Source organism: Cervus elaphus, chromosome 27, assembly GCF_910594005.1.
Source record: "Cervus elaphus chromosome 27, mCerEla1.1, whole genome shotgun sequence".
NCBI lineage: Eukaryota > Metazoa > Chordata > Mammalia > Artiodactyla > Cervidae > Cervus > Cervus elaphus.
In genome coordinates, this window is record NC_057841.1 from 29,761,803 (window position 1) to 29,774,806 (window position 13,004).

General features: G+C 36.4%; 2 protein-coding genes across 3 annotated transcripts in view; both read left to right on the top strand.

Annotated features, from left to right (window-relative positions):
- Positions 1-13,004, top strand: part of DSC1 (desmocollin 1) — a 154,802-nt gene that overhangs the window by 111,419 nt on the left and 30,379 nt on the right. The window lies entirely within an intron of this gene.
- DSC3 (desmocollin 3) overlaps positions 1-13,004 on the top strand; it is a 49,052-nt gene that overhangs the window by 5,482 nt on the left and 30,566 nt on the right. For both annotated transcript variants that reach the window (XM_043888778.1, XM_043888776.1), the window contains exons 2-6: positions 2,470-2,554; positions 4,118-4,317; positions 5,908-6,027; positions 9,504-9,659; positions 11,107-11,251. In XM_043888778.1, coding sequence (XP_043744713.1) covers positions 2,470-2,554; positions 4,118-4,317; positions 5,908-6,027; positions 9,504-9,659; positions 11,107-11,251 — 706 coding nt within the window. The remainder of the gene's footprint in view (positions 1-2,469; positions 2,555-4,117; positions 4,318-5,907; positions 6,028-9,503; positions 9,660-11,106; positions 11,252-13,004) is intronic.

Sequence of the window (13,004 nt, forward strand, 5' to 3'; positions counted from 1 at the left end):
TATATGCCAGGCAAAACTCATTTTTTTCACCTCTCTTGCCAACCTTGCCAGTATTCTGCTCCTCAAGGAACTGTTCTCGGTGGTATTGGTTGGTGATACCTCTGTCTGCCCACCTACTTTATCTATTCTGTATTATAAATGGTATGTACTTGGACATGGTTAATCTATAATTTGCTAAAAGGACTCATCAAAAGGAATTAAAATAGCATTTTCCTTTATAGCATACTTTTCCCTTTGAATTAATTGTACATCATTTCCAGTGGTGTTTATTATACAGAGACAAAGATGAATGACCTGCTGCTATATATTCAGCATGGATAAATTACACAACATAATTCGTGCAAAGAAATCAAGTTGCTTACAATTATCTATGACTATATATATGTAAAGCTTAAAATTGATAAAATGAACCAGTCTTCTTTAGGGGTACATACACGTGGGATACAATTAAGTGGAAATGGGGAAGTAAATGATTTACCAAGAAAAAAATCATCATTTGAGTTTACTTGAATTTGGAGAGGTCCCTCCGTCAGGGAAGAAAATGCAATTGGGGAGAGTTAAATAGGAACTTTGAAAATAATAGTAATATTGTATTTCTAAAACTTTATAACTTTAAGGCAAACTATAACTTTAAGGCAAGTGCCCCAGTGTTCCTTTTATTTTTTATTAAAATATATGTGTAGTTAGAATATATCTTAAGAGGAACAGTTTTTTAAAAAATGAAACAATATAGAGGATTAACAAAACCAAACACTATTATTTGAAAGTACAGACCAACCTGCTACAATTGCACAAGTGAAAAATAGAAAAGGTATAGATAAAACAATATTAGGAATAAAAACAGACATATTTATGGAGAGGACAGATGTTTTAAAAACTAGATAATAATATTTATATATTATTCCAGTTAATCTGAAAAGAGACAAAACAGGCAATTTTCTACAAGGTACAAATTGCCCACTTTGACTTGAGAAAGTGTACAAATTCCAAATAGACTTATAAAGACACTGAATTAGAAGCCAAATGTCTCCATTTACAGACACCCTCATATCCATCAAGCCTAGACCCGTGTGATAGGTGAATTCTTCCATAAATATATGGAACAGATAATCTCTACCTTTTACAAATTGTTTCAAAGAATAGGGGAAAAAAAAACAAACAAACTGGAACTCTCCTGAACTCATTTTAGGAAGATGGTATGAAGAAAAAGTAGAAGCCTGATCTCTCTTACTGTCATGTATTTTAAATATTAAAATAAATGGCAGCCAACCAGACCAGTAATGTATTTTTAAAAACATAAAGACCTGTTTATGGAATTTCAGTTATATTCCATTCATCTGTATGTTTATCCTTATGCTAGTACCACTTGGCCTTGATTATTGTATTTTTGTAATAAGTTTTGAAATTGGGAAAATTTTCTACTTCGTTCTTTTTCAAGTAAATTTGGGTATTTCAGTGCCCTGCATTTTCTCAAGGATTGATTTTCAATTTCTGCAAAAAAACTAATTGGGATTTTGACAGGGAGTGCCTTGAATCTGCCAGATGAATTTTGGGAATATGTGTTTTGATCTATGAAGATGGATTTTCTATTGTAAATGAAATTGTTTGCTTACTTTTGTTTCAGATTCTTTTCATTGCTAGTGGGCAGGAATGCAATCAGTTTTTGTATGTTAACCTTGTATTCTGCAACCTTGCTGAAACCATTTATTATTTCTGATAGTCTTTTAGTGGATTCCTTAGGATTTTCTATGTGTAATACAAGATCATATTATTTGAAAATAGAAAATATTTTGCTTCTTCTTTCCCAATCTGGATGCCTTTTATTGTGTGTGTGTGTGTGGTGTGTGCATAACTGCCCTGGCTAGAAGCTAGAAGCTCCAGTACAATGTAGAATAGAAGTGGTGAGAGCAGGCATCACTGTCTTGCTCCTTAAGTCAGAGGAAAGCTTTCAGTCTTTTTCTGTTAATCATGATGCTTTTCTTAGATGCTCTTTATCATATCGAGCAACTTCTCTTCTATTCCTAGTTTGTTGAAAATTTTTAATTGTAAATCAGTGTTGGATTTTGTCAATTGCTTGCACCTATTGAGATGATCATATAGCTTTGTTCTTAATTCTTTAAAAAAAAAATTCTTTACTGAGGTGAAATGGACACACAAAAAGCTGTGCATATTCAAAGCACACCACTCGATGAGCTTGGAGGTAAGTATGTAGCTGCAAGATCATCACGCTCTATGCCATAAGCATATCCATTACCTCCAAGTTTTCTCTAGCCTTCTTCACTTATTGCTATTATTTTATTTTGGTAAGAACACTTAAGTTTTATCCTCTTAGCAAAAATTTTAGTATACAATACAGTGTTATTAACTGTAGGCACTATGTTATATGGTAGATTTCTAGGACTTATTTTGCATATCTAAAGCTTTGTTCTCTATTCTATACTGTATTAATGTGACCATTTTTTCTCTTAGGTTTTCAGTTTTGCTTGTGAAGCCTGCAAAAAGGAGATATTTAATATACCTTCCAAACTAGAGGCAGACAAATTGATTGGCAGAGGTGAGCACTTTCCAAACAATGTTTTAAAAAGAGAAATGTAATTTACTTATGCTGGAAAGGGCATATTATCCAATCTTTGCCTTTGGAATTAGCCTGAATGTATATATAATTAGATATAATTCAAGATATGTTAAAATATATGTTCTGTTCTTTATAACTCTATAGAATTCTGTCATAGATTCTAAGGCAAATGTTCTAATCCACACTTTTGTAGTCATTTATGTTTTAACAGTAAAAATTATGTAAATAATTATATGTAGAATGTAGCCCTTTCATTACTCTAGGATTCCAAGCATTTGAGAGACATAGGTAAGGAGCTCAGAGAGTAGGAGCAGAATTTTTATCAATGCTATGGCTGCAGTGGGAAATATTACATGATGAGCTGTTCCTTTCAAAATTGGGTTTGATCAGTCCTTTGTCCATTGAGAAATTGGGGAACCTCAAACTTTCCCAACAGCTGGGCAGCTCTGTTCAGGTGGAATTTCTCCATGGTACCGGGAATACTGGAGGAAAATATCATGATTTTGTTGAGAGATAAAGCTTGTCCCAGAGATACCAAATTTACCTTTTCAAAAAGTGTCCCATTCCTGGGAAGGAAGTAAAGAAAGGATGTAAAGAAAAGTCAGGGGTGTTCCTCTAGGGAAATGGACCAGAGGTTATCACTCTGGTAAAAATGTGAACAGAAGGGAAATATGTCATCACGTCTAAAGATATTTAGTTTTCTTTTTTTTTTTTTGACTTAACATTTCCATCTGTGACAGATTTGAATTAAAGTGAAAACACTGCACATGGGTAACATATGAATTCTTTGAGAGGATATTACTTAAGTGGGTATTAGCCTATCAGTGTGGTTTCTGTTAAGGCAGATAGTGGAAGAATGGGATGCATTTGATACTTTTAGATATAATATTGAAACACTGGTATGAGACTTGTATTTTATAACTTTGCACTTGGGAAAATTCCCATGAGAGAAGAATTTCAGAGTTTCAGTAGAAAGCCCCGCAAAGAACAACAACACGAAGAGAACCATGGTCCCCAAGGGGAGTTGGTGAGGCTGGGGTGGAGCAGGAAGAATTTAAAGATTTTTCTTATTTGACTATTTGCCAGACTCATATACTCTGTCATTCTTTGGGTTCATGTGTATCATTTCTGGCTGGAGAGAGGTGTATCTTAGAAGACTTACTATATTGTTAAGAAAAACTCTTCTGTTTGTTTATCCAGGTGTGTGTGGGAGTGTGTAGCTCAGCTTTGTCATGATTGCAACATGCATGTGTCTTCAATAGGAAGATCATTTTCATAAGCCTTTTAGAAGAATATAAAAGTTTTAAGTATCTTATTTAAACAAATATGCAATCCAGAATTATAATTTTTAACAGAAAAAGAATGATCACTTAAAAAAAATACGTGTAAAGAGGCTGGTTAAGATATTTGCTAAATGCAGACTGATTGGTTCATTTCATTCCACTTCCGGGTTTTGAGAAGATTGTATACATTATTAGAACATTTTTTCCCCCTTTTCTGCATGTGTTTCATACTTTACAATTTGAAAATTCTTACTTGCAGTTAATCTGAAAGAATGCCTCAGGTCTGTAGACCACATCCAGTCCAGTGATCCTGATTTCAGAGTTCTAGAAGATGGGTCAGTATACACAGCCCACGCTGTTGTATTGTCTGATGAGAAAAGATTTTTCACCATACGGCTCTCTGACACAAAGAAACAGACACAGAAAGAGATTCTTGTGCTCCTGGAATATCAGAAGAAGGTATTCGAAGTCCTTTGATATTTTTAGGCGTGTTTTTCTTCTCATTTAAATGCTCTCATTAAAAATTGCAAAGAAGACAAAGGATAAATAAGATTTATTTTCCTCTACTTTTCTTCCCCTGTTTGCTTTTCTTTCCTCCCGTTTGCCTTTTCTCCCTCCTCTTCTCTTCTTCACATTGGTTAGAGTGCTCAGGGCTGGTGCACTGGGAAGACCCAAAGGGATGGGATAGAGAGAGAAGCGGGAGGGGGGATCGGGAAGGGGAACACATGTAAATCCATGGCTGATTCATGTCAATGTATGGCAAAAACCACTACAATATTGTAAAGTAATTAGCCTCCAACTAATAAAAATAAATGGGAAAAAAAAATTTAAAGACATTGGTTAGACATTGACTTTGGATCTGGCTTTATTAAATCTAATGGCACCTCTCTGTGAAGGCTTCTTTCAGCTCCAAAGTCTACTTGCTTTTGCCTGCCTGTGTCAGTTTGGTAATCCCTCTATTGTAGCATTGGTAATTTTTTATTAGTGCAAACAACCTATCCAAAGTTGCTTAAGGGTATGAGTCAATCCCTTTTGTTACCTCTGTTACTGCTCAGTTACCCCTGACCCAGAGTCAAAAGGTGCATGTTAAATTAAGACCAAGTGCAGTAGTTTCCAGTGAATAAGGGGTTGATTTCAAGTGCCACCGTCATTCTGATGTTAAAATAAGATGGAAATCCTGTAGTATGTATGTGTCTGAATGGTATCAGCCATCACCCAGTGATTAGTCACTATAGTTCTAGATTCTACATCAAGAGGAAGGCCATAGTGAATTACAACTAATCAGTGTGAAGTGTATTATATTAATGAAAAAGTTATTTAAGTTATTAAATGCCTGCTTAGCACTTTAATAATTGCCTAATGTATTATTAATTAATTCTCAGGAAATACCGCATCTTCGTTACTATACCATGAAATGAAATGGAAATCATTAAAAACTCCAATAGGACTTTCAACAATGATGGAAATGTTCTATAATCTGTACTGTGTGATATGGTCACCCAGCATTAATTAATTAATGACTACTAACAATTATCATGTGACTAGTGCAACTGAAGGATGGAATATGTATTTTACTTAATTCTAATTAACTTAAAATGGTCACATGTGGCTTGTAGCTTCCATATTGGACAGTGCAGTTAGAGTGTTCAGGCAGTGAAGAAAATGCATGATCTCACTCTGGTTCACCTGAGAGTATGAGTTTTTAGCAGAAAGAACAAGTAAGAGCTGTCTATAGATTGTTAGAAAGAGGATGCGTTCTCTGTTTCATTTTGAGACAGAACAGAAAGAACTGAGAGTACAGTGATGATTTTCCTAATCTGAAAGTTTGGTCAGGATTAACATAGGAATGTATGCAAAGTGAAATTCTTTGGTTCATGAAAGCTTTCAAGTCTGGTTACATTTTTTTAACCTAATTCAGAGAAGATTGTATTATCTAGTCTTTAGGTTCAGCATGGACATTCTGGAGACTGGTCCGTCTACTGTTTTACAATGAAGTAGGCTGTGATGCCTTTTTGTTTAAAATTGCTAATTGTCTTTCTCTCGATTCAGGTATTGAGGAAAAGACACACTAAAGAAATTGTTCTCAGGCGTTCCAAAAGGAGATGGGCGCCTATTCCCTGCTCAATGCAGGAGAATTCCCTGGGACCTTTCCCCTTGTTCCTTCAACAGGTAGGTTTTCCATTCTTTCTGACTGGGATTGCTTTGGCTCCAAGAGTCTGTTTTGTTCAGGTTTTAATAACTCTTGAAACGTTTAAAAAAAAAACAGATTAGAAGATATTCATGGAGAGTAAAATCACTAAAAAGCTAATAATAAGAAAAACTAGAAAATCACTAAAAATTGATAATTATAATATGATAAAGAGTCTATAGCCATTAAATGATCTTTATTAGTTTATTCTTTCATTTAGTAGCTGGCTACTGAGCACCTACTCTGTCCTGTGGAAGACACCACTCTAAGTTCTGAAGCTAGAAATAACATTTAGTCATCTGGGCTTCTTAGGTATTGCTAGTGGTAAAGAAACTGCCTGCCAATGCAGGAGAGTTAAGAGATGTGGGTTTGATCCTTAGGTTGGGAAGATCTCCTTCTTCAGGAGATGGGCATGGCAACCCATTCCAGTATTCTTGCCTGGAGAATTCCATGGACAGAGGAGCCTGGTGGGCTATAGTCCATAGGGTCGCACAGAGTTGGACGTGACTGAAGTGACCTAGCATGGCATGGCCTTTGCTCTCATGACCTTTCCTGGTGGCTCAGACAGTAAAGAATCTGTCTGCAGTGTAGGAGACGTGGGTTTGATCCATGGGTCAGGGAGATGAATTGGAGAATGGAATGGCTACCTACTCCAGTATTCTTGCCTGGAGAATCCCATGGACAGAGGAACTTGGAGGGCTACAGTTCATGGTGTTGCAAAGAGTTGTATATGACCAATGACTAACACTTGCTCTCATGTAGTATATTAATCTAGTGGGGAAGATAGAAGTGGGCAGATGATTGTAACATTGAGTGATGAGTGCTGAGATGGGAATGGATTGGGGTGATCTGAGAATTCATGAGGTGAGCACCACGCCCTGAGATGACATGTGGTAAAAAACAAAAAAAGACTTAGAAGGGAAGCAACTAAGCTTAGTGCTGAAGGATGGGAGAGTGTCATGCAGGTTAATTGTTGCAGAAGAAGAAAGAGGGACAGAGGTGAAAGTAAGCATGGTTCCTCATAGGAGCTCTCAAGAGCTTAGTCTTCCTGTGTATGATGGGAGTGGAACAGAGAGATGGGGCAGAATGGCGGGTAGGGTCCAACCGGAATGGGACATGTGTGCTCTGCTGGGTAGTTTAACTTTTCCCTAAAAACAAGTCTTTTTAAAGCAGGTTCAGATTTACTTTACATAAATGAAAATAAATAATAAATATGCAATGAAAATAATGACTGAGGCAGAGCTATGGCGTGGAGCTTACCTTTTTCCTTTAAATTTCTATTACTCTGGTCAATGTTGAATGCTAATGGTGCCACCTGTGCCCTACTATTTACGTTTTTAACTATGCTTCCGGTGTCTTTCCTGCTTGTAGAAAACTCTATGCATGCTATCCCTTTGTTTCTTCTTTTAGGTAATTGTACTTTAAGCACTGATGAGGCCTATTAAGAAATTGATTTCTGATTACCAAAGTTACACTGATCAGAGGTAATCATGGCCTTAGTACTGTTAAACCAGTCACCAGTCCTGATTTCCTTGATGTGTGTGTCCATTTGACTTAGCCGACCTCTCCCTTTCCTCCTTCAGGACAACATTCACCTAGTTTTCCAGTTACTTTGCTGGCCACTCTCTCTTAGTATATCTTGCTGGTTCATCCTCACTCCCACTTCCCCCTATTCCCCACCAGCCCAATCCCTCAGTCTTAAACTTTGGAGAGCTCACCTATGAACCTTGTCTCATGTTTATTTATATTCATGTTCTCAGTGATCTCATTGCTTTAAGCTTCTCATTGCTCCAGCTTCATTGCTTTAAGTACTTTTTATACACTGGAAACTTAAAATGTCGTATCTCCAGCCCAAAATGCCTAATTAAGATTTCCACCTGGACGTTAAGTAGACATGTCAAACTTCATATACAAAAATCAAGCATTTGGATTTTCTTATAAAAAATGTCCTCCCATCTCAATTAATGGCAGCTCCATCCTTTCAGTTGTTACCACAGTAGAGTCTGTTTGGTAAGGTTTTATTGTGGAGAGCATACTTCTCTTTAAGAAATTAATACATTGGAATTTACTGCGTTCATGCCAAGTCGCTTCTGTTGTGTCCCACTCTGTGTGACCCAATGGACTGTAGCCTGCCAGGCTCCTCTGTCCATGGGATTCTCCAGGCAAGAATACTGGAGTGGGTTGCCATTTCCTTCTCCAGATGAAATAGATGTTGAGCCCCAATTTACCATATCCAACCATTCTTTATAATTAAAAATCTAATTATTAAATTTATTATTTAATTATTATGTTTATTATTTAATTCCTTTATTATTATAGGATAATAATGTGAAGACTTCAGTCTTCAGCCAATCCATTGCCAAAACCTGCTGGCTGTATCTTCAAATTCTATCCAGAATCTAACTGCTTTTCACAACTGCTGCTGCTGCCATGCTAGCCTAACAAGCAATTCTCTCTCCTGAATTCTTAGAGTAACTTTTTTTTTTAGCAGTAACTTTTAAATGGCCTTCTTGTTTCTTCCCTTTCTTCTCACCCAAGTCTAATCTTAACAGAACAGCAAGAATTAGCTTTTTAAAATATAAATTGGATATTGTTTAGTCGCTCAGTCGTGTCTGACTGACTCTGTGAGATGCTGTGGACTATCACCCTCCAGGCTTCTCTGTCCATGAGATTTCCCAGGCAAGAATACTGGAGTGGGTTGCCGTTTTCTTCTCCAGGGAATCTTCCTGTCCCAGGGGTGGAACTTGCATCTCCTGCATTGGCAGGGGGTTGCTTTGCCACTGAGCCACCAGAAGTCCATAAATTGGATATTACTCTTATCTAAATTCTCCAATGGCTCTCAGTCTGACTCCAAGAAAAAGCCAACATCCTTGGACTCTCTTATATGCCATGGCCCTGTTACTGCGTTCATCGTCATCTATGACTTTCTTTTCCCTTAATCCTCTTTACTTCAATCACAATGCCCTCCTTGAACACCCCAGACATAACCCTGGTCTGATCACTTTGCACTTCCTGTTTCCTCTGCCAGGAAGAGTCTTCTCTGTTTATTGTCATTCTTTTCAGTTTTGTTAATTCATCTCCCTAAGAAACATTCCAATTGACATTCCTTTCATCAGGATATGAGAATCCCTGTTTGCCTCATCCCTGCCTAAAATGGGTAGTATTGTTTTTTTTCTACCTTTGCCAAATCACTAGATGGGAAACTATGCCTTTTTGTTTTCAATTAGGTTTTCTTTGGTTACTATTTATGTTGAAAATTGTCGTTATTAAATTTGGGAGCTTTTAAAAAATCTTTGCCAAATTATCATAGTTTGTTACCATTTGGCATGTTGATGAAGTGACAAAGGTGATTATTCTTAAAATAATCTTTTTAAAATTAAAAATGTAAACATATAAGTTGTATTTAAAAAAACAGCATTTTAATGAAAATTTTTTTACATATGTTTTTTCCTTTTAGGTTCAATCTGATGCTGCACAGAACTATACCATCTTCTACTCCATAAGTGGGCGTGGAGTTGACAAAGAGCCTTTAAATTTGTTTTTCATAGACAGAGACACTGGAAATCTGTATTGTACCCGGCCTGTGGATCGTGAAGAATATGATGTTTTTGATGTAGGAGCTTTACTGATATACATGACTTTTAAGTGTTTAAACTATGTTTCTTCTGTTACTCCATCTACTCTTTCCTGTCTTCTGCACTCTCTTTTTAGAGGGCATCTTAAAGACAAAGGAAATAGATTGTATAATATTTTGGAATGCTTGGTCTGCTCTTTATCTCAACTTCTGTTAGGTAAGCCTAAAATGAAGCCAAGAAATTTAACTGCATTTGGATGTAATTTCCAGCAAATTTCCAGAAGTTAGTTTTGCTTCTGAGGTTTTCCTTCTCTCTCTGGTCATGGTCCTTTCTCCTCTCTCTAGGACATGGCCACAGTTGATTGGAAGAGTCTTCTTCCAATGTCCCTCTTTTGCTCCTTTTTTTTTTCTTTCTTGGTCTTTCTTTCTTGGTCTTCAGCATGTATGATTATCTGATGATATCTGAGAACTACATAATGTAGCAAAAGTGGGAAGCCCAAACAAGGCACAATAAGTCAGTACTCCTTTTTTTTTTTCTTTCTTGGTCTTTCTTTCTTGGTCTTCAGCATGTATGATTATCTGATGATATCTGAGAACTACATAATGTAGCAAAAGTGGGAAGCCCAAACAAGGCACAATAAGTCAGTATACTGATAAGGATGCGCTTACATCAATGGGTAATAAGTCACTTAATTTTCAGTGTAATAATTCAGACAATTTTCAGCATGATGTGATAAATGCTCTGGGGTTATGTAATTATTCCTGTGGTTCAGGAGAGCTGATTCTCCATAGAAAAGAGGGCTTCTCTTCCTAAAAGAAAAAGGAAGAGATGCTGGGTAAGTAAAACACGACTGATGGTCCCCACGGGACACTTTACTTTTGGCTGGAAATTTTTCACCTCAGTGTTGTAATCACACGCTGAAGAGAAATATATTCTATTTGACTTTGCACTGCTTTTGGTTAACCAGGAACGCAGAAGTAAATGTAGAGGTTTTGTGAGAAAACCTCTTACAAATATGTGATCTATGAGGTATAATAATAAAGGGGCTTAATAGTGACAAAATTTGGTAATCTTTACTTTATTTAGATGATGTAGTTGGGATTTTTCCCACTGCAGTGAAGTGGCTTGTTTCTCCCTATATGATTTTATGATTATGGAGAGAATAAGGACTATAATCCACCCTGCTACATTCACATTTAATTCCTTAGTCTAATGGCCTGAGTATTCTCTGACATGCTGTATTCTGACCTAGGTTTTATTTGAAGTGCAGCCACTTCTATCAAACACGGAATACTTTGAACTATATTATTAATAGTTAAAGTCTTTCTACCTTCAATGCTTTGATAACTAAAGAAGTATTAAATAGAAATTTTTGGAATGACTTATTACTGAAAAGATTTTCAGAGAAGGTAGTAGATAAAGCGTAGTATTCTTGCTGGAATCTTTCAAAATGGACTGTTGAGTTTGTTTTTCACTGTTTTACAGCTGATTGCCTATGCGTCAACTGCAGACGGATATTCAGCAGACTTCCCTCTTCCACTGCCCATCAGAGTGGAGGATGAAAATGACAACCATCCTATTTTCACAGAAGCAATTTATAATTTTGAAGTTCCAGAAAGCAGTAGAATCGGTAAGATGACATTGAAGAGCACAATATGCTCTGTTAAATGTTTATATGCATCGTTTGAGAGATTGAGTTTTTACTCAATGCCAGATCATTGGGCTCATATCTACTTAGTTGGATACGTATGATCCCATCAGATTCAATCAATGTGTAATTTACAAGGTATTATAGGAATTTGATATTATAGGCTTCCTAGGTGGCTCAGTGGTAACAAATTCACCTGCCAAGCAGAAGATATGAGTTCGATCCCTGGGTCAGGAAGATGCCCTAGAGAAGGAAATGGCACCCCATTCCAAGATTCTTGCCAGGAAATTCTCATTGACAGAGAGCCATGGGATTGCAAAAAAGTCGGAAATGACTTAGGGACTAAACAACAACAACAACATAGGAGCTTGTGGGGTTGCTGGTATACCAATGAATTATAAAGGCAGATAACAGTTATTCAAGCTTTGTACCATATTTCGCTTTTATACTTTATTTTATTATTATGTGGGTTTATCATTATCCTCAGCTCCAAAGGAAGATATGCAGTGTAGACTATAATAAAACTAAAATCAGTATAGATATTTTTATTAAGTTTTATGTAGGAAGGTGTTGAATGACATCCACTGAGTATACAATTTTTTAAGCTCTTATTTATCTCTTATCTTTAAAGTACTGTTTTACTACTCCCAATTTAGAGTGAATACTGAAATAACTTTAAAGAAACTTGCATTACATGTTCTCCATCCTAAACACTTGCTCTCACTTGAGGAAAAACCAGTGTTTCACTTTAGTTGGCCCTTAAATGTGGCATTCTTGATGTCTTCTAGACTTGAAATATGGAAAATTGTTGTTTGTGTATTTGTTGTTGCTTGGTTGTGTTCGATTCTGTGATTCTTTGGACTGTAGCCTGCAAGGCTCCTCTGTTCATGGGATTCCCCAGGCAAAAATACTGGAATGGGTTGCCATTTCCTCCTCCTGGGGATCTTCCTGACTCAGGGATCGAACCCACATCTCCTGTGTCTCCTGCATTGCAGGCAGATTCCTTATTGCTGAGCCAGCAGAGAATTACCTCTTGCAATAAAGTTGAAAGGAAGTGAGCTGAACCATAAAGGATGACTTTGCTAACTTGCTTATTAAAGTTTCTAGTATAGTTATTTATATTTTCACTGGCTTCTTATAGCTGCTCTTTCTTTTTATATTTTGCTTTGATAATTTGGTGTTATAGATGTTAACCTCCTTAGTACTCACATGGTACAATTAAAAAAATAAAAATAGTTGGTTTGGAGTTTAGGAAGCCTAGTTTTTGAATCAGGGTCAGTTATTGTTTCACTATGAGAACTCATTGAAGTTACTTTGAGTCCTCTGATCTATAAAATGAGTTTAATTATGTTAGATGACTTAAAATGTTTTTAACCTCATAAGTCTATGATTTTGTTACATTTTTCTATTTTCAAAGAGGGATGATTGGTCTTAGATTCTTCCTTGGACATTCTCTCTCTTTGGTAGTAACAGAGAAAAGTCAAGGACAAACACTTTGATGCCCAGATTAACCCAGGGTGCTTTAAGTATCTCACACCAGTAGGTTCAGACCCGTTAAAACTGTGATAGTCTGAAGGTGTTTCTTGAATTTAGCTCACACACAGATGCTTTGGGCAAAGGATGCTCCACTAATAGTGAAGTATAGCACTTGTGGAAAAGAATTTCCAAGTCAATATTTTAGGATGATTTTATATAATAAGTAAAGGTGTTCTATATCCAGAGAATTAAAATAGTG